This window comes from Neodiprion virginianus, chromosome 2, assembly GCF_021901495.1.
Source record: "Neodiprion virginianus isolate iyNeoVirg1 chromosome 2, iyNeoVirg1.1, whole genome shotgun sequence".
In the NCBI taxonomy this organism is placed as follows: Eukaryota; Metazoa; Arthropoda; class Insecta; order Hymenoptera; family Diprionidae; genus Neodiprion; species Neodiprion virginianus.
In genome coordinates this window covers 6,057,462-6,079,468 of record NC_060878.1, presented here as the reverse complement: position 1 = coordinate 6,079,468, position 22,007 = coordinate 6,057,462, and the positions used below count along the sequence as shown (strand labels likewise).

The following is a 22,007-nucleotide window of genomic DNA, read 5'->3' as shown; positions in this document are numbered from 1 at the left end:
AAATATTGCACATATACAAAATAAATTTTTAAAACTATATCAACGATACAAGAAATTGATACCAATATCTCAATCATTGTAATAATCGATATTTCATTTGCATAATTATTTAATTAGAGATCGATAACGCATATTGTTTGCAATATATTGTCCCATGAAAACGAGCCTTCGAAGTTGACTTCATATAATTTTTCAATCCTTGTATTACAGAACTTGTCAAGTGATTGCTAATTCACAATAATTTATTGTAAATTAGCAATTGTTCGTAATCTCACAGAGGCTTATCAGACAGTTTGTGACCTTACAATTTTCGTTTTAATTCTTAATCATTTGAATAGGATTGACCAGTTTATTTAAAAAATTTTTTTACATATTCACTAGGGATTAAGCTCGCTGATTAGTTCCGGAATTGATTATAATTGGCTGAATCGTAGTGAAAAGTAAGAATAGAAAAACTTGAAGCTAGAAAATATACCAGTCAGAGAGAAACCTTACCAGTCAAGTCTTCGTTGGCAATGCTGAAATCCCTAGCTAGGGTTATATGTTGTTTTCAGGTTATCAAGACCGTTTCTAAGAAGGCGAATGTTTTTGAGACCGAGAGTAGGCAGCAAGCTGTTGCGAAGGAAAACTTTCATCTACGGTACTGCGAAAAATATGCATTGAATAATCGTCCAGTAAAAGTCACATTAACGTTGGTTTATCAATGAAGTGATGCCCGTCCCCCCCGTAAATTCGGATAGTGATATGTGAGATCACAGTGAGAATGGGAAGTGTTTTAACGGTAAAAACGTTTAGCGAGAAGGAAATATTCGTGTCGCGGGTAGCGCGGGGGATCGCATAGGAATGGTATCGCCGTCCAAGGCCCAGCAGCAGCAGCAGCAGCAGCAGCAGCAGCAGCCACAAGAAAACAGGTCGAGGGAGACGGATAGACGTTCCCGTACGTTGAATAAACAAAGCATAATAAACACGTTGCGTAAATTATAATAATACATAAGTAAAGTATACGCTCGATGTAATATTCAATTCCGTGTAAACAAGCGTTCATCTCTCTCCTTTTCTCTTTGTATTATTCGATTCGGAATCTGTCTTGCTGTATATGATAAAACAATGTATACACACGGTATTTGCGTAATAAATTCATTCAATAACTATCGAATTCTTGAAACAATACATATTTATTTATATCACTGACTGCCTACGACAGTTTATACATCGTCTTTGCATTCGACGTTGGTGCTTATTCGATAAAATATCAAGTTGTAGGTTATATAAATGAAAAGATTTTGCGTTTACGTGCAACTGAAACCGGACTCGCCGGACAGTAGCATCTAGATTTCAGTATGTTTGTGAATATATCGTTCTTTTTATAGATGTTCGTATTCAAAAAGGACCCAAACCGTTGGAGAAAAATACCTTCTATTTGGATATAAAAAATCATGTCCTGTCAAATAAACTAGAAGCTAAAATAAAGGATCTTGGTGGGGTGAGTACGAGTTTTATGTTCAGCAAAGCATCCTCTGAAACCAACTATTCCGCATCTCCTGCTCATTTATTAAATGCACCGTTCATGGAATTCCGCCAGAAGCTTTCCATCTGTTTTATTATTTTAACACATTCCCAGGCAACCTCTCATTGTCAGTTCTTCCCGCCATTTCTTCACGAACGAACCATAGTTCCTTCGGCATAACTTCCGGTCGTTTGACTTGATTATATTGTGCAGCCATCGTCTGCTTACAGGATTTCAATATTTCGATACTATTTGTGTCGTAGAAAAATGGAAATCCAACCCCCGGCGATTCTCCACGAGCTGGAGTTCGAGTTTGTATACCTCCATTCAAAATTCCCTTCCGCGCTTGTTATTTCTCTATAGTTTTTACGTACGCACTGTATCGCGGCCGGTTCTCGTTTCTCGCTGCATAAGCTGTTGGCTGGTTGAGTTGTTACCAAGCTGCGCGGGGCTCCGCCCTAAATTCCGCGTCTCTAAAAGCCGGGGGGTCTTTTTAAAGGATCTTGAAGGACGCTACGAGCCACAGGAAATATCGAACGATTCGTAAATTGAATTTCGAATGTTTACAGACGTTTGAAACGTGAAACAAAACAGAGTGAGAGAAGAGTATAGAAAAAAAAAACCACAACACAAGCCAACCGAAAAACGGTGTGTCTATAGGTGAAAAATATAGAACGCCGAGCGCCATCTTGAGGCTGTTTTCGGAAGTTTTAAAGTGTCGCGATCCTTTTCAAAAGTTTGATATTAAAATGTGCAAGGAAAATAATGCTACGATAGTTATCCGAACCCTGAAATTCGTTTGATATTTTTTTCGTAAACATTTACAGAGTCTAGTATGCGAATATAGGGCGCAAAGCGCCGCCTCTAGGCACTAGCGGCAAGCTGTTAACGACGATTGGCCATTTTGTGCCTGACAGGTTTGGATCCGCGATCCCGAGTCTCCGCTTTATTCCCTCGATTTTTATCGTTCGAACAAAATTACCATCGTGTTTCGCGTCGCATTTCAAACGAAACAACACTGCTGATGCGATTTGCCCTTAATTTGCGAACCGCAATTCCTTCTAACGTGATATATTCTTACTCATGAGTGTTTGTGAAAATGTTAGTGTTTCGGGGGATTGCTTGACAGCAGCAGGCCGCTAGGGCCAGTGACTCTGCCTCTTGTAAGTGTGTTACGGAGTTTATAACTCCCTTATTCTAATTTTAGACGCTTTCAAGCCTTGTCAGGGCTTCGCATTTCTTATTCAATATTTAATCACCTCATACGCATGTACAATATCCCTTGTATTTATCGCCGGACGAGATTTTAAATTCCTTTCAACAATGGTAGAGCTCTCATTGTTGTCCAACCAGGAATGTGTTTACTTTATTTCTATTCTCTTCGCCTCTCTTCTCTTCTCCGCTTTCGCTCTTTTTCTAAATTCTCTCGTATTTACCTTCCTGTCCATTATATTGGGAATGTCCAAAATGATATATCCTTACTATACAAAAAGAATTATCTTAAATCCACATACAATTCTTCAATACTACTAACTTTACAACATCATCAAACACAACTCATTATCTTACTCCTTTATAGCAGGTGATAATTATAAACAGAGTTGTATTTTGCAATTCATTTCAATGTATGGTCATATTATTTACGTATAAGACATCAGTAATCCTGCTGACATTCAAGTTTTGGCAGTTTTTCTATTTCACTTTCTGTTTATGCTTTGTCAGCACCTGTACCTTGTTAATTATTATCAACACTACTTGAAGCAAAACAACAAATAAACGTCTCCCAAGTCAAACACATTACCAACAATCGTACATGTGTTGGTAGAATAGATCATACGGTGTCCCATGTATACATATAATTCTTTTTTATTAATTGTATTTTAAAATGTATGCCAAACTTTTTGCTATTGTTTCTAATCATTTTATCTTGTTTTGTTACAGAGAATTGAATTGTTTTTCGGACGGAGTGTCACACTTGTAGTTAGCGATCGAGTAGACAAATCGGGACAGACAAGCGGCGATAAAGTTAAATGGGGCTGGGTCAGCGGAGGGAGCGGGGGTCTCCCCTCGCTGCGGAGCGTAGAACTCCCAACACCGACACCAACTCCCCCAACTCCGTCGCCAGCTGCTGAATCTCCACTTGCTAATTCAACTAATTTACGGGGCATCGCCTCAAGACCTGTAAGTTTGTGCAGTAAGATAGCATAGTTAGACAACACTTGCTGCAGATGACATGCATTGGCATAAAAAAAAACCAGCTTATTCCGCAAGTCTTGCAGTGAAATCGTTGGAAGTTATTAAGTTGGCTTTTTTTTTTTAATCCTATATAGTGTATTGTCAAGTTATTTTTTAAGAACTTGACCATTACTACTCAACTGTCCCAGATCATATGATATAAACATTTATTCCAGCAATATCTCCTTTGTCATAAAGTATTTAAAAAGTACAATTATTTACTTTTGGTGCTGAAAATAATAATATAGAAAAAATTAGATAGCATAAAATTGTCTGCAATAATGTATATAAAAATTTTGTTATGTCTCAACTAAACATGACGCTTAGTCTCAATCAAAGTTGACATTGCAGGCCAGCTGACGCTGAATTTCTCATTTTATGAAGTATAAATTTGTATGCAATGAATTGTATTGAGCTTGAATTTTTCCAATAATATTATAATATTTTTTCTACAAATTATGAATACATTTTTCTCTGAGCATCGACACGGTTTTAGAAATTTTAATAAATGATGTACTTTGCACATCACTTTAATTAAGTGTATTTTCAATTAATAAATCATTATGGTCTTTAAGATTGTGGATTTTAATTCATGTCACTTAACGGACTAGAAAATTGCGTTTATCGAACTATGCCACTTAAAATATTTCAATCATTGAATTGTATCAAAACAATTTGCAGCGAGTTATCATTGCATACTTTTTTGTATTTCTAGATGTCTGATTACATATGCTATTTTATTGTATATTTACTGTTGTATTGCTCACTCTATATTACTTTAGCGCAAGGAGTGCTATTCATCTGTGACCAGTTGTACTTTATAAAACACATAGCAATTAAATATTTTGTCTTAGTCATGGAAACAATTATACCATTCAGAATCTGGTAACGATTATCTTGTAATAGTTTAGTCCATTATTGAAACGAAATGGTATTGAGTGAGTGAGATGATGTTAATTCTGCTTTTACACTAGTACAGGAATTTAATTCATGTTCAATAGAAATCTCGAGCGGATGCAATGTTGGAGCGTGCCTTGACGCAACCACAACAGTATTCCGTGGACCCGTTGAAAAACGCTCAGAACTGGGGAATCCCAATTTGGCCGACAAGTAAATTGCAGATCTGGTTGGACAAGATCTATGTATCTCTTAAAGGCACATGTAACTTGAAACAGATTCAGCAACTTAGCGTAAACAAGGATACAAAAGTCAAGCAATTGAAGGCACCTTATATAAAGTTTGAATCCTTCCAAAGGTAATAATTTATTTCACTACATAAGGACAATCACTGGCATTACTTCTCGACTAAAATTTGTTTTTATTGCAACAACGAATAATTGTTGAAATATCAATTTGTAATCGATTCCAAATGAATCTCAGTTGGCTAAAATCTAATATACGAAAGTGTGTTTTTGATATCTTCCTAATTAATATTCCATCTGTATTACAGGGACACTAAACCTATATTTTTGGAATTACCCGCTTGGCCACAACTGAATTTCGAAGGTGAACCCGGTACTTGTCCGTTTGACACTAAACAGCGTGAGAAGAAAGAGATTACAGTAAGCAGCAAAGATATTAAGGAAAACAAAAAGGTCTCGATTCTCAATCAGCAAGATAAAGTGAGTATAAGATTAACTAAAAATTTTCTTCATTACTAAAGAAAAGTAGACTTATATTGTTTGTGAAAAGAGGAACAACCTCTAGAGAAAAAGTATAGCTATGCATTTCAGGCTCATAATACGAGTTATGTAATGTTATTTCATCGTGACCCTATATAAAGCAGTATTTTACTTTAAGAACAGAGCTAAAAAGGCTAGATCTTTCAGTCTGTTGATTTTCATTCTTTAATTAGAATTATGATGTACCTAAAAAGTACTTGGTGTATGGAATCAAACGCTTTTTACATCTATTTCTATAAAGAAGGGATAACCAAACAGATTGTAGTGTTCTGCTAACCATTTCTCTTTATTGCATATCTTATATTTTCAATTTTTAATGTTATAGGATAAGGACATGACTCGTAGGCCTCGTGGTGGGGCAACACGGACTCGGAGAACGGAACAATTAGTTGCTGGCTACTGTGAAATATGTCGGATCGACTATAGAGATTTAAAGAAGCATGTGCGCAGTGATCAGCATCTAAACTTTGTTCGAAATGACGACAATTTCTTATCTTTGGATACCTTGATTAATGCTGGAGCCAGTGTTGAAGCCTTTCTAAAATTCAACAGATCGAAAGACATTGAGTGAGTATTTCTTCTGAATATTAAATATTGACAAACCAGTCTTGTTGACGCTTGACAATGAGTTTTAAAGCGTTAAATGCGCTGAGATGCACACAAGTTTGTTGAAAGTTATTTTTATTTGAATTTGTAGAAAGCTCCTAGGTCAACTTTGCGGTATTCTGTATGAAAAACCTTACACTCACATTATTATCTTGTTCAACTTTGAATCTCAATCACAGTATTGGAGAACTGTCTTCACAATCAAGTATTGGAACAGCCATTACAAATTTCCGAAGAATACCGCTGCAATAAAAAGAACTCAATTCTCAATGACAACAACGGTATATTTTGCAAACTTTAAGATGATAATGATAACCATTATCTCTAATTGCTATGAAGGATGAAAGAAAGTTTATATTTTGTCAATTTCCACTACAGCAAGGATTGCAGCTTGTTTCCAAACGTCAGCCGCAGCCTTCGGAGCGTCGTGTTACCAGAAGAAAAGGTGGACAAGTCATCGAAGCCTGAATTGGATAGTTACAACGCTAGCAATATCGATATGGTGCAATGCAATGGTGCGCGAAGAAGTCTTGATTTAAAATTGAATCCATCCCACAATCTGAGAACTCGAGCTAAGCATGAAAGTGGACATTTGTTACGATCGAAAGGTAGCCCGTGGCATGAGGTGGATAAGAGTGATAAGTTTTATGACAAGTTTGAGGGTTTCACTATAAAAAAGCGTGCGAAAGGTACCATTTGGATCGAGGAAGATGATCCGGATGATAAATGTGTCAATGAAGATTCTTTTAAAGTAAATAAAAGTCAGGAGTATAACAAAACAGGTTCTATTGATGATGGTAATGATGTCGATAGTAAGGTGAAACAGGAGAGTCAAAATACAAATGGTGGACAAACAGACAACGAACAAAATTTAAGTTTTAAGGAAATAAAGTGCGAACTAAATCACGTTTATGAGCTGAACTGTTTGGCGGATTGTGAGGTACCCGATAGAAAGAAAAGATTCACAAACACAGAAGACAGCCGGATTCCTGAAGAAGGTGGGGTTGTTGATTCAACGAAGTTAGAAGTTCGTGTTAATGGACAAGATGCCAAGATTGAAGATAAACATTTGAAAGCTAATAAAAATATTTATTCTAAAGAGACTACAGACAGTATTCACCGGTGTTCAAAATCCTACAAGAATTCGATAACATCTGCAAAGTGTCATAATGACATTAACAGACTGAACGGCAGCTCGAATGATACTCCGAATGTACAAAATGACGTTAAGGATTCCAAAGCTCTGAGTTTGGTGGAGAAAGATCTTAAGGAGGAAAATACAAGGATTGTTAAGCCTAGTAGAAGAGGAGGTCGATTGTCTAGAGGCCGTAATCGACTCTCTGTCGAGGAACGATTGATTGAAGATAATCGGGCGTATTATAAGGTGGAAGTTCTAGGAAATAAATTGAGATCTAGTACGATTCCAAATTCGCCAGGAGTAATACCTTTAAAGGAGGTTGCTGAAGATTTGAAGAAATATGACACTCCTTCAAGCGAAAAACCTGTTGTTGTTCGTTTTAAACGTGTCAGAAAGTCGGAACTTTCCTTGCTTAGCGACGAAGCTGAGTCTTTCATGTTTGGTGAACCAAAACGCGATGAATCTAGTGACTGCAGTGAAAGCGATCAGCAAAGTAGCACTTTGCCGAATGATACAGAAAGCGAACGTGACTTGACGTCAAATTCCTTTACTTTAAATTCTATGGTGAACTGTAGTTCTTCAGTGTGTGACGACACGATAGAAGAAGATTCCCAAGACTCGGTGTCTTTAGGACGAGCAAGAAAAAGGAGGCGTACGCAGGCAGAAGCCTTCATAAAAGACAATGAAGATTACTACAAATTCCAAACACCGGGCAGCAGGTTGAGGTATCAAGCGCCAACAACAGGTGTGAAAGAATCTGGAGCAGTGCCAGATTTCGAGGAAAATAATAAATTAGATGCAGCAAATACGACAACAGCGGAAGCTGCCGAACCTATTTTTTCATCTAAGCCTTCACCGGAAGTGGAGAAGCTTCAATTTTCGTTTGAAGCTGTACCAAAATCCGAGCCGTGGTATCAAACCTACCAACGTCAAGATGAGGGGGCTGAATTCTGGCATTGTTTCAGTGAAGGCGATAGCCAGAAGCCTTTCTTATTACCTTATGAGATTGAGAATTTTCATGAAACACTGATGAGAGGTTTCAACAAATCTGAAAATAATCGGAGGAGGGGTCGTGGCAGAGGGGGTAGCAGTGTTAGTAGATCACCTAGGAAAAGTCCAAGATGTCATGCATCGACTTTGGCCATTATGTCAACCATTATTAGGAAAAGAGAGCAATTTCAACCACCGAGTTTAAGTATTATTGAAGAAGAAACACGTTCGAACAGGTCGCGAACAAACACCCCTAAATCAGAGGCAAAATCTGATGTGAAGTCTGAAATTGATGAGGACCTTAAACAGATTGCAAAAAACATAGACGACATGCTTTGCGGAAAACATTTCATCGGTCTTGAAGACTCGTTTGATACTGAATTGAGCACTTCAATTGAATTGAATATGGTGCACCCCCAAATACCAAAAGGTCCCCCACCAAATCTATTGGAGTTACTTGACAATTGCCAAGATGTTAATTGCTTGGAAAATTCGTCTTGTGCCAGTTCAGAATGTGGGGAAACGACAAACATTGAGTCACCTATGAAAAGGAGAAAACGTAGAAAAAATAGAACTGGTTGGCCTGGTATTAAAATGAGGAAGAAATTACAAGCTAAACAATCGATCGATGTGGATTGTGAGTTGGAAAATGTACCTGAACAGAAGACAGATAACAGGTTGTCAGAAACATTGAACGAAGACGTCGACTCGAACAGATTACGTAGCGATTCAGATCCAAGAGTAGCAGAATCTAATGGTGATTGTCGAATCCATCCCGAAGTTGTGGGTGAGAATGAAACTGCCAACGATTTGATGGATCGAATACAGGGTGGTAGAAAAAGTACAGATACTTGTGCTTCGAGCATATCTTACAGTTATTCGAAAGATGAAAACTCATTTAAGAGGCATAGGAGTAGAGAGGATGTGGGGAAATGTTTGCCAAAAAATTTCGAAAACTTTGATAATTTAACGAAAAGTGATCGAAATTCGGATAACAACGATGCAAATGTGTCAAAATCAAACAGAGACTTACCTGATAAAGATCTGGAAAGTCATGAAAATTCCCACAAGTGTACTACAGGACAAACTAACGTCTCCAAAAGACAACCTCACTCAAACTCCATGTCACGCAAAGTTCAGCGTAGAAGTACATCTACATCTGAATTTCAAGAGGCTAGCATTGAGAATGAAGTTCACGATGAGGTGTACAGAAACGATTGTCATCCTGTTGGAGAGTCGAGAAAACAGTCCAACTCCAGCAATGTTTCCAAACGACATCAAAACGAAGATGTGTATCCAGTAACGTGTAATTCCGACATTGAGGAGGAAAACCGTTTTAGTAGTTCTTGTCGAAAAGATACTAATTTGGTGATAGGATCGAGAATGCCACAAATCAACAATACGTTGTCGAAAAGGCAAAGGGTGTCTAAAGATACGTCCAGCGATACGCATAGTTCTGAGACGAAACACAAAGAAGAGAGTTTGGAAATTCTAGACTCCAAAGGAACCACGTCAATTGCCGTGCTCCAAAAACAGTCAAACACAAATTCTGTACCTACGAAAAGACAACGAGAGGAAACAAGCTCTTCGGAGATCCACCATTCTGGTTTTGAGGACGAGAATTCGTGTAAAAAAGATACTAATCTGAATATCACGTCTAAAAAACAACAGAATTCCAGAAAACGTCAACGGAGACAGACGTTATCCTCTGAAGCACGAGATTCCGACATTGAATTCACATTTTCAGTATCGCAAAGAGTTAGCCCTGTTGTGTCTTCAGTGGAGTTGGAGAATCGGCGATCGAGTATAGAATTCCAACCTGTTGTTAGGATGACAAAAATCGATGATCAGGTTGATATGGACAATGGTGTTTTATCGGTAACAGTTGCGAGCAACCGAAGGTTAAGAAGTTCCGCTTCACCTAGATCTAATATTCAGCCACCAAAATGGTATAGAAATACTAGAGGAAAATTTTGTCGGTGGATAAAGGACAGTTGAAAAACTTTGATAAATTTTGCAGCTAGTATTAAATATATAAATTTCGAAAGCGCTATCGAAGTTTGAATATTTAATGCGAGCGGTGCATTGCGTGTATAAAAGAAGGTACTTGTGTATTTAGTGTAGTATTTAACACAGCTAATGAAGTAGATATTTAGTAATATTATAAGTATGTATAATTATTATTATGATTAATATTAATGTATTATTGAAATATTATTATAATGATTACCGTCGTTTTCTGGTGACTTAGCTGCCAAGAGCCGCTGTGTTGTACATTCTTTAGATGTCGTCTTGGTGTACTCTAAGAAAATCATTCGTTTTGTAGTAAGATATTTTTTATAGTTTACTACATACCCTCTAAACAACCGTATTTTTGGTTAATTTAAAAAAAAAGTCTGCCATTCTCATTAAAATGCTGAGTCTTCGTTTTTAAGTTTTGATTTAACATTACAAAGGTATAATAATTGAACCATATACATACATACATTAATACATACATACCGAGATATAGTCATAATCATTTATGGATATAACTAGCGAAATATTTCTTCAGAGCACACAAGACTCCATGCATAGCTTTATAATAGTATAACCATTTTCCGTTATTCTGCATACCAATAACATTGTAATATTATCTATTTTAAACTCTGATGAGAAAGTATCCCCTACAAAAAAAAATCTTGTTGATTTCAAATTTGAAAAAACGTTGTAATTCTTGCGTGAATTCCAAAAGGGTTACGATTATTAAAACTTACGAATTTTCCATACAGAAGACTGTCTTGTAATTATAACGTCCTTCAATCTCTTACATATAATTCTTTTTCGTTTTTACTCTTATATAAATCTGTTTCAAAAAGGGCTTCCATTAGTCTTTAAACTTAGTACTAGACGTAATGAACGTACGATCTTGTGATTTTTTTAAAAATAGAATTCTCTTTGGCTTAGTATCAGTCAAATTTCATCCAGTTTAACATTACTATAGGCCAGGAAACGCATATTAAACAATGCGCTCATAAAATTGCCACTTCCGTGCCATATGAATAAAGAAATTGAAATGGAACTTATTAATTTTTATTCGCATTCAAATAAGCATTGCGCCATCACAGCACAGGCTTTCCACTGAACTTAATGTAAAAGTGATATCGCTTTTTGTTCTTTCAAAATTCTTAGAATATTTGCGAACAGATAATATTATGTAACGTCTGTGTTTTAACAGTAAAATTAAAAAATTTGACGATATTTCCTATTAATGTCAAAAATCACGAAATAATCTTTTAAAGCTGAATAATCAACCCTGCCATAAAAGCTGGAAATTTGGAGAAATGTCAAGCTTACCTTTTATGGCTGCTCTGAAAACTAATCAAAGTTTCAGCTTTACCATGATTATGCTAATTTTATAGTGAATTATTGAAATCACACTTGTCGATAATGTATTATTTTTTGTGACTGTTGTTACGCTACTTCATCACTGCTTTTGAGCTAAAAATGAGACATAGTTTTTTAAAATTATTCTTGTATTTCGTAATGTTTTAGTTGTGTTTTAAATATCTCAATATCTACATGTTTAGTATTATACATATAAACAGGGTAAGTAAAGCATATGAAATTAGTTTTTACTCTTTTCGATACTAAATTATTTTTTTATTTCAGGTTCTCCTACACTTTGCTTACAACGGCATTAGTTCAAATTGCACGATCACTGGTATAAGTTAGTTGGAAATTCGTGAGTAAATTGCATAAACATTTTTCTTTTCTTTTTCCATAACGTCTATTATTTTACCACGTTTGTGTATAATATCATGAATTGTTATGAATTTTAAAAAAAGTCACAATTCGTGATGCGGGGCAAACCAGAAATTGAGCTATGATCTTGATGTTTAATTTACACTTGCTAAACAAATTATTATAATTCTAGTCTTCCTACTCATTGTTTTTATTGAAAATATGATCATCAAATTTGCTCAATGAGTGGTTGTTGTTAATTGCTAATCCAGACCTTCGCGTTCTTTGAAAGCTGCTTTTAATTCGTCGCGCTTCCTTTTCCTCCTAGCTTGCTCGGTGGATTTCTTGGCTTGTATGGCCTTTCTCTGTTCCTCTATCGAGTTTTCCCCGTTTATCAAGGTATCCAACTTCATGGTTAACCGTGCCAAAGCGTTTTTCTTGTTCTCCCAAACGCTTCTAGACTGGTGAGACTTGACTACTAGTCCAGTCGGTTTGTGCTTCATTAGCACCGCGTTGTTTGTTTTATTAGTAGCCTGACCCCCCGGGCCGCTTCCTCTCACATATTGTACTTCGATGTCAGCTTCGTTTATCTTCGGGACGTTGGTGTAATCCAAATGCCTTTTCATAGACATTGAGCGAGTTGTCAACCATAACTGCGACTTGTTTCTGGAAACTTGAGGCAATCCTATTTTTGTTCTACATTTTTCTAGAGTGTGATTTTTGTAAAAGTTTGTGCCTGAGACTGATAATTTTAAATTACTATTAGCTAAACTCTGCAAGATTTGCAAATATCTCATAGCTTTCAGAAATATGCTTCTGCAAAAGAATTCAATTGGGTTTAAATCACTCTCTTGTCCTTCAGCAACTGAAATCCTTTCTGTAACGAAAAAGACGAACTGTAATATCGAACGTACATACGTTATGTAAGTTTACCATGGTGAAACCATGCCCAACAGTTACCTGAAGTTGAAATTCGATATCTTTTACATCCGACAAATCTTTGCTTCTTCGAAAATTGCCTTTTATTTTATTTTTGAACAATTCCTGATCGGTGTATCGCAGGTTTTGTCCGTACCTGAGCAAGTCTTTATACAATCGCAGAACTTTTATTCTCATTCTAACGATTTTGTTCAAACGTTCTCTTTTAACTTATTGTGAACCACAAGTCGTTTCAAATTATTGCTTGCCGTAATTTAACCTCTGCTACATGGGATATCTTTCATAAAACTTCATCGTATGAGGTTAGTTTAGACAAAGTTAGGTTAGGAACATTTCATGAAACTGTTGAACCTCTTTTGAATTAGCAGCGCCCGCTAGCGTCAGACTCATTTAAAAACTGATTAACATGTTCCTTCTTGTGACCCGTTAAGTAGTATGTGGTTAACATATCTTGTAATTCGTGGCAGTTTTTGCAGCGATAAATACTATATCAAATAAATGGGTCCTAAGTTGCCGACAAACAATATATGCATTCCGTGTCAAATCATACGATCATACTTATCGACAGTTTCCGTCCTTATCAACTTTCATATCGGCAATGCAGAATCCTGTATATTTACACCGCTGTATAGAATCGACGTTTTTTTGAATGTACATTCTTATCAATGCTTAAATGCGTTGAAATTAAACAAGTTTTTTTTTACCCATACCGCATGATCAAGTTGTGAAAAGATTCATATTATACTCTTCTGTTCTCTGCAATGCGGAGATAATGCAAATTTTAAGAACCGCATGCATGTTCTGACGAAATACTACACATTTGCGCAGGAATTTCTTCTTGTTCTCCAGGATACAGGAGCGAGGAGGAAACAATAGTAACCTGATTCCGTAGCCTGGTTGTGTGCAGTTAAGCGGTGCACTTAAGTAAAGTGAAATCTTACCAAGGCTGCAGCAAGTCGCCTCGAACACCGTCGCAGCTGACTAATGAGGAAGAATCATTTCCCTTCATTTCATTTTCAACAAGTGCAAACCGCGCTGTGAAGCCTACGTGTTATCGTTATACCAGATTAATCTGGTATCTGCGCTGTTCCACACCTCATCAATTTTAATTTCAACAACTCTCAGTAAGGTTTATTTTTATCATCCTCGTCAATTCTTCTCTCCTCTTGCTCGCGTTTTTATTTCCGGTAGAACTGCAAAAATTCGGGAAAAATTTACGTCTAAATTAATTAAAGCACTACAGATTTTTCTTTCCTACCGCGTTTTAGGCAATAAAAATAAACTATTTACGTGCCTGAGATATCGCCATTATTCACCATGCAGAATTTTTTATAGACTTAGACACACCTGTTCTATTTGAACGCGTCATCTTGCTCTGTTTACACTAAACACTAAGGAACTACGATAAATCAGACTGTTGTGCATAATTATATCGTATATACACATCACATTACCAACCGATTGCTGCAGATGAATATTTCGTTAGCTTCCGGAAACGCCTTAAGTATAATAAATAGTTGTTACAGAGAAATCGAGAAATAGTCCTTGAATGCGTTCCGCCATATTTATAGACTAGTGCACCGTTAGGAGACCTTCGCTACCGTACAAATCTACGAAATAATTCGGCATTCCTGCCAAGTGATTGTAATTTATACACAGCTGCAGGGTTGCCCTGAATTCTCTAACGAAGTTCAGGGTTTAGTTCGAAACTGTTTGAACTGCCGTAACAACGAAACCTGATATAACACCTGAACAGAATTCATAATCCATTTTGTGATTTAAAAGTTCACAATCCAACGAACCAGGTCAAAAAACTCTATTTTGGACTTTTTGATATCACTGATTACGAATCTGAAATCAGATGTGAAAATTCAAGATGGTGGATCTATTATGGTGGATGACAATTTCAAATTTGATCGAATCCGGTAAAAAAAAAAAAACTCTATGCAGGGGTTTTCACGGTCATTGATTGGATTCGACATAGTGTATTTTCAAAATCTGATTTCAGATCTGTAATCATCGACCCCAAAAACTCCTGGGCAGAGTTTTTTCTCCGGATTCGATCGAATTTGAAATTTTCGTTCGCCATATTGGATCCGCCATCTTGAATTTTTCAATCAATTTGTTTCTAATAATAATTATATATTGTATCGCAATAATTACTCTCGAGTATTGAAAACCTATTAGTATACTGTCAGAAATAACACAAAACCGCAAAGAAATATGTATGTCGAAAATTTCTTCAAGTATACAAAAAATGGATGTAAAATAGGTCGTAAGAATACTTACCACTATGACTCAAAGGGTTAATCCAACGACGCTGATGACGTCTGTCCGCGGAGTTCCGGAAAGAATGCAAGTATTCGACGAGATTAACCCATCCCGGTAGATAAAGAATCCTGCACAATAACCTGTTTCGTGCCAAGGATGACCAAGAAGTGCGTGTTGTCTCTGCATTTCTACAACACGGTTGCATTCCCACTTCGTGAATGACGTCGACGCTCCTGCGCAACAAGAAGAATGACGTTGTGTTGTGGCGTCTGGAGTACTGGCCCTGTGGAACATGACCCAAGAAACATCGCATCATGGGTACGAGAAAACGAGGAACGTTTTTAATGTGTGAGTGTACGAGAAGCTACGTGTAATCGGACGAAGAAAGAGATGGTCATGCGCGATGTTTACGTACGGGGAAATTTTTCGAGAGGGCATTTTTTTTTTTTAAAAAGCTGTCGAAAAAATTTTCATCGAACCTTTATGTCATGTTAAAACTTCTCTTCTAGTTCTCAGGTAATATAATTCCATACGTGTCTATATGATATAATATTAAAATCGTGACAAGGCGGTAAAAATCTTCAAATCACACTTGAAATCTACTGAAATTAAATAATGCGGTATATTTTGTTATTGAAAAAAAAGAAAAAAAGAACAAACATATTAGTGATATTTTGGCGATACCAGAGTGGATTGTCCGAGTGTAATTTTGGTAAAACCGCAATGGAAAAATTTTAAAAGCGATTACCTGCAATATCACTCTAATATCACTGATTTTAAGATTTAATGAAAAATACTCACAATAACAAAACTGTGGGACCGAATCCGCCAAAGGCATTGGTTCGTATTTGAACATTAACGTGAAATCGTCAAGTTGACCAACTGGTCCCGTTCTTGCCACGTGACTCACGGGACTTTTTTGGATTTTTTCACATTAAAAATCTTCACTTCGTGTATACACCTTCAACAGAAGCTGATTGTAAGTTCGCGAGAGTGAATTGAAATCATTTCGGAATAGAGTGAAAACGAAGTGGCGATAGTTAGATAAATGAATATGAAAATTGGCTGAAAATAATGACTGGTGTAATTAGATGCGATTAATGCGATGTAATGAGTCTCGATAAATGAAAACGAAAGGTAATAGTGGGCACTAAGTATTCTGATAATAACAATTACCGACCTTGACTGATTTATTGCTGGTAGAAAATGCAGGAAATTTGTTTGAAAAAATAAATTTTTTAAACTTTCAATATACACGACAACCATAACTTGAAACTCAGTGGTATAAAATTTATTCACGAAACGACTTGTCGACACCAAAAAGTAGTCGAGATAAATTGTGAAATTCCAATTATAGAGCGAGTATACTATACGATATAAATTTTTTCATTTTTCCACTTTATCTATGTCGATATTGAATAAAAATTTTCTCTTACACTCTGCAGATTTGAACAGACAAATTTGTGAACAGCATTTCGTCTGCACATTACCGACAGTTAAATACATCGTTAATATTGAAAGTTGGTTCCGTACTGTGGGCGTGAAAAGGCACGTTAAGTATACCATTCGTTTTTGGAGACTATTCGAGTTTGACACGGCCATCCAGATCCATATAAGCCTACCTTCCGATAGGGCCATGGTCGTACAAGTGCGACGAGGCTTCGGTCTGCGAGTTTCAGGTCAAGGATATAATAATTTGCATACAATAGTGAAAATCACGTGCTAATTCACTTTTTTCTTTTCTTTTTTTTTTTTTTGCACCAACAGCGACGATACTTCGCACGTCGATAATTAGCAACCCTTGTTAATCGGAACCGTGAATTTCGGGGATGCATTGATCATGCGGGTTAATTTCGTTGATTCAGAATCTGTTCTCTAATCGACAGAGTATAGTTATCATCGAAAATGTATGCTTAACTTCTGCAACTACGTATTGATGGTTTAGCGATGTTTTAACACAAAAACTGCACCGAGAGTTTTTGTATATCATCTTTTGAAGCAAAAGAAACGCTTCTTCGCTGGCTGATCATTATTTTCGATATTTAGGCCGCTATTGTTTAGTGAAAAACACCGTTAACCACACAACAAACGGTAAGCCGAAAGTTCGAAGGTGGGATTGAAGTTGGAAGAGGTAATTAACTTGATGGAATCAACATCCCTTCATAATACAAGTATTTTTGAATCACCAAGTTTAACTAATAATTTCCTAATATCATAACAATTTTGTAGAGATCACAGTCGTGTGCAATTAATTTTTTTTTTTTTTCAACAAATCAGTTCTGTCCAGATCATCAAACACCAATCTTTTTCTTCAGTTACTGCGTAAAGATAAAAAAAATTTGTTACACGGTTTGTTAGAAAAACTGTTTACTGTTATCAAAAATGAATTCAGGGGTTTCATGAAGAACCTATTTACAAATGGAATTAGTTACTAACTATCCATCAAAATTAGACAAACGAAGAGCTTTTGGTGTTGAAATAAAAAAAAGTTCTTATTAATCGGTTATTATCAGGTAAAATACGGAATATGTCGAGTTTTAAAAAAAAAATTTTTGATGTACTTTTGTTAAATGAAGCGAGGAGCTGTTGTTTAATCAACGTTGTTATTAATTTCAAACGCAAGCGCTGAATCTTGGTCTCGTAATTGTCGCTTCTATTCTTCCACGAGGAAAAGAAAACTGGCGGAAATCCTGAAACGGTAAATAAAGAAACATAGAAACAAGCTTGCAACATTTTTCCACCACACAGAGTATTATTGTCCATTTCGATTCGTCCACGTTGCGGAAATTGTCGGATGCGTTCAATCGAGGTGAAACACAGCGATGAATACGTATAATATATCCGACGACACATCGCGGCAAAGAGACAACGGAATTACCCGATATAGATGTGGGAACAAAGTGATGTAATAAAGGAGATGACGATACGGCGATAGGCGTAACGTGACTTTAATGCGTTAACGGAACACACGACAAAACTGCAGACGGCTGAATAATCACGGGGATTGATTCGAATCTCGTATCTTACAGAGTCTCCTTGAGTTTCCCGGACGCGGTTCGACATGGACGTCAGTGATTTACTTGGAATTGACGATGTAAATACGGAAAAATCAGGAAACATACACACGAGGATCAACGGACGTGATTCTCATCTGATTATTCTATTTCTGGGTATCGATTCCGGCCCCAATATTAATTGTTGTATTGTTGTTAGATACAGGTTTTCCCCGATTACCGCGAAACCTCCACTGACAGAAATTTTTAGTTCCGGTTACCGCTCAGTCCTCAATTATTTTCATTTTTTACCACAATCGAAAAATATAGTTCCAGGTAGAAAATGAAAATTAGTTCTATAGCTGTTACCGGAAAGTCTAGTATCCGTTGCTATTCTTTCTCATTACGATCGCCGTTGCTATATTTTCTTCCAACTGTTGCGAAAATTTAACGCTCGTGCAAGGATAAATTGACGTTAAAGCCTTGTTTAACTAAAAAAGTAGAGTAAATCGAAGAAACTGATTTTGCGTTGCAATTACCAAAAAAGGATCGACGATAGCGCAAAATGGTTAGGCGTGCCTCGTTTTTCCTTATTCCAACAATATTCAAACAGTTTTGTTTAACGATACCAGTTTCACTGGATTTTTCTAGTTACTGTAACAAATGAAATATTTCTCAGTGCAGTATGTACCTTGAGTTTTTAATTTATATACGCGCGGACACGTTGCTTCAATGACTTCCAAGTTCCAATTGACAAACGAAGCACGCGTGGCCGTCAAGATTAACACTTTTTAACGTAAAAGAATATATTCACCTGCCTTAACGACTCGTGAAGTTAAACGAGACGACGTGAACCGGAAGTTTTCTGTGAAACTATACATAACTCTTTTCTCATCAGTTGTAAAAGTAAGAGAAATGAGAAAAGAAGTATTTTCATTCATTTATTTATTTATTTTATTTATTTATTTTACTATCCTCCACTTTAATTAAAATAATTTCTCTATTGCCGTTTCCTGCACAATCATCGTTAGAATAACAATGCAATTTATTGGATTATACAATCTAAACTTTACACCCAAAGTGAATGAGGACCTCGTAAATTGCCTAGATCAGTTATCCTATCTCTTTTGTTTATGACCCATTACTCGAGACTCGTGTTTCACAGCCGGGATATTAAGCATCGGCTGCAAAACATGTCAATCAAATGATTGAGATATTTATCGACGAGATCTGTACAACAGATTTATGCAGTGATAGCGTCTGCTGCACTTTATTATACCCGATTAGACACTTCACGGACGGTTCGTGATGTAACGTTGAGGAAGAATGGAAAAAAAAGAAATTACAGGTGTCAGGCACATTCTAGATTTCCTTATCGTTATTAATTTTTGTTTTTTTTTTTTTTTTTTTTTAATCCTTCGTTTCCTTTACGATCGTCGTTACATCATATACTTACATATGTACCTATATGCAATTGCGTAAGCGTCATTAAACGATTATTTATACGATTTAAACGATATTTATAGTCCTGCTGTTAACTGTATCTGCTGAGTAAAAAAATAAAAAAAAAAAAAAACAACATAACTAGCAACTGAAAACGCAACTAAGGTAAAAACATTAGAGAAGAATCAAAAAATCGAGGAGACGTGTGAATTTGTCGAACTAATCATCCGATAGTGAAATGTGGGATTGCATACAAAATTAATAGGTAGTTAATCTATAATAATCTTCAGTATTTTTCCCCACTTGAGATTGTTTACTTGGCGCATGTAACGGGAATCAAGTGCAACTAGCTTCTTAAACGTCTCTCGGAATCGAAAAATGTTTTTTTTAATCGAGATTGCTTCTTTTCAATAGATCGAAGTACCGAGGATTAAGTTTCAATTACCCTGCGACGTGACTTTCTATGCAACAACTATGTAAAACGACACAAGATCAACTTTTAGCCGTCAGTTTTCATAAAACTTTAACAGAACGCGTGAATTTATATCGAATTTCGATAAACGATTGTACAACAATTAAGTAAGGAATATAAACTCGAACGGATTTACACGCTTACGTCAACTGACAAATTGCCGCCTTGTTTTTTAACTTACACGCAATTTAGAATTGTAAATTAATGTCACGCGTCATTGGCGAAACAATCGTTTCTGTTTAGCTGTCATTATTAGGTAATTAAAATCAAGACGGTTGGGAAGAAAAAAAAAAAAAAACGATGTAAAAGAAATCGAAATGTAGGCGAAAGAATTGTCCCTTTGCAACTAATTTTTCCGTACGTTAAAAACTATTCGCGAATCAGTGAAATTATGTCGTACACAGATTTTGTTTGAATTGAATTCGCATCGTATAATACAACAAGAACCTCTTTGTGAGGCATTGTGAACAAAATTTATGAAAGGAATACGATTTGCATTTACAATGATACATTCGAATAAATTTCGCATTCTGTATCCGCTGTATTTACCGCCAAACAAATGTTACGTCGTTAAATTATTCGCCGACAGTCGTTTTTCAATTGTCGGTAATTATTTCCAGATTTAGATACATTTATAATGAAGTACGGGCGTCAATGTTTTTGCAATAAAATTCCAGTAGCGAGAAATTCATTTCTCATGATATGTTTCCAAGCTTACGAAGCTTGACAATCGCATCTCCTCTACGAAATCTTAGCTCAGTTAATTAACCTCATTTACGTTCCTACGATAGATCGGCGAAAAATCCGCGATGAGCTCGAGTGAAATTACCGCATCTATGTAACGAGAATGATTTTCCCGGTTCTTATCTTTCCATCAATTTTCCTACGCCACTGCGTGTTTTATAGATATTTTTTTTTTTTTCTTTCTCAGAATCAAATAAGTTATGCATTTAATGCATAAATTTTCTTAAGATTTTAGAAGAAATTATATATATATATATTTTTTTTTTCTCGACACGCGTGAAGCGTCAAAATTGTCTGGAAAAAAATTTGCCGATTTTCAATTAACACATCGTTAGGTAAACGGAACGAAAAACCCGTCGTATTTGTTCTCGATTTTTAAAAAAAAAAAAAGCCAATTAGTAATCCCCCGAGTCAATTCTTTAGCGACTTTTAAAAAGTTTTTCGTTATCTGCTCAGCCGTGAGTTATTTATGTTGTTAACCGTCACGTAGCGATTGTTTACACATTGTTTATACGAGGTTTATTTCCTTACTCGGATTCACGTGCGGAAAGGGAAAAAAAAGATTGAGGCTAAATTTAAGAATTTTGAAAATCGTTAATGGTCAAAGTCTCGTCGTCTCGTTTTCTCGTTACCTGAATAATATATAAACGACGTGTTGATAATCGGTATAAACATGTCAGTCACGAGGATAATTTGTGATTCCTCTTTAAACACAGAGAAGAAGTTTGTTGTGAAAACTGATCTTCATTTGACTGATGACGAGTGGAAAATATACGGCAAGGAACGGTTTTTATTTTTTTTAATTTTTTTTATTACCGTATTTGATTGATGTAAAAAATGATTAAGAAAAATAACGTCTTTTTTTTCACCAAACAGACTATTCGAATGACACGAGTGATGAAATTTTGTCGAATCTGGGAAAAGTTCCCAAAGTGTTTGGTAATTTCCTTGAGTGGGTGGAGAGAAATTTTCGTGATCGCTCGCGGAAAAAATTTCGGAAACTTTGTTACGTGTCCGTTATATAGGCTCGTTCTATTTCAAGTCGGTACTTTCAAGCACACAGATGTTAATTGTCCGGCTCGCGTGGCTTTTGGCAATTATATACCATAGCCAAGGACGAAAGAGGATCGAAAAAAAGAAGACAACGAGAAATATAAAAGTGTAAAAAAGAAGAAGAAAAACACGACACCGCTCAAGTAATTGCCAAGGTTCTAGCAACCCTCGAAATAGCAGCTGAAGATCGCCGCCGAATCTTTCGTAATCT

General features: G+C 36.2%; 3 protein-coding genes across 4 annotated transcripts; 1 reads left to right on the top strand and 2 right to left on the bottom strand.

Moving 5' to 3' along the window:
- The first annotated feature begins 590 nt into the window (after positions 1 to 590).
- Positions 591 to 10,931, top strand: LOC124298292 (uncharacterized). 2 transcript variants are annotated; one of them, XM_046750095.1, is made up of 7 exons: positions 591 to 937; positions 1,371 to 1,483; positions 3,449 to 3,688; positions 4,744 to 4,997; positions 5,193 to 5,364; positions 5,750 to 5,991; positions 6,409 to 10,931. In XM_046750095.1, exons 1-7 carry the CDS (start codon positions 844 to 846, stop codon positions 10,154 to 10,156), a joined length of 4,863 nt encoding a protein of 1,620 aa, XP_046606051.1. In that variant the 5' UTR covers positions 591 to 843; the 3' UTR covers positions 10,157 to 10,931. The 2 variants fall into 2 exon arrangements, with proteins under 2 accessions (XP_046606051.1, XP_046606052.1); XM_046750096.1 differs by lacking the exons at positions 591 to 937; positions 1,371 to 1,483 and adding an exon at positions 1,899 to 2,670.
- A 1,213-nt stretch (positions 10,932 to 12,144) lies between these two features.
- On the bottom strand, positions 12,145 to 12,513 carry LOC124299213 (mitochondrial translation release factor in rescue). Its single transcript, XM_046752245.1, has one exon. It carries the CDS (start codon positions 12,511 to 12,513, stop codon positions 12,145 to 12,147), a length of 369 nt encoding a protein of 122 aa, XP_046608201.1.
- Positions 12,506 to 13,745, bottom strand: LOC124298316 (MIEF1 upstream open reading frame protein). The gene is made up of 2 exons (XM_046750162.1): positions 12,842 to 13,745; positions 12,506 to 12,758 (listed from the first exon to the last, which is right to left on the bottom strand). Exons 1-2 carry the CDS (start codon positions 12,995 to 12,997, stop codon positions 12,720 to 12,722), a joined length of 195 nt encoding a protein of 64 aa, XP_046606118.1. The 5' UTR covers positions 12,998 to 13,745; the 3' UTR covers positions 12,506 to 12,719.
- Positions 13,746 to 22,007: the final 8,262 nt, after the last annotated feature.

Coding starts and splice junctions, on each gene's coding strand:
- LOC124298292 (XM_046750095.1), top strand. CDS start 844: ATGGTATCGCCGTCCAAGGCCCAGCAGCAGCAGCAGCAGCAGCAGCAG. Junction 938..1,370: donor GGAGACGGATAGACGTTCCC/GTACGTTGAATA, acceptor TTCTTTTTATAG/ATGTTCGTATTCAAAAAGGA. Junction 3,689..4,743: donor GGGGCATCGCCTCAAGACCT/GTAAGTTTGTGC, acceptor CATGTTCAATAG/AAATCTCGAGCGGATGCAAT.
- LOC124299213 (XM_046752245.1), bottom strand. CDS start 12,513: ATGTCTATGAAAAGGCATTTGGATTACACCAACGTCCCGAAGATAAAC.
- LOC124298316 (XM_046750162.1), bottom strand. CDS start 12,997: ATGAGAATAAAAGTTCTGCGATTGTATAAAGACTTGCTCAGGTACGGA. Junction 12,759..12,841: donor ATATCGAATTTCAACTTCAG/GTAACTGTTGGG, acceptor TTTTCGTTACAG/AAAGGATTTCAGTTGCTGAA.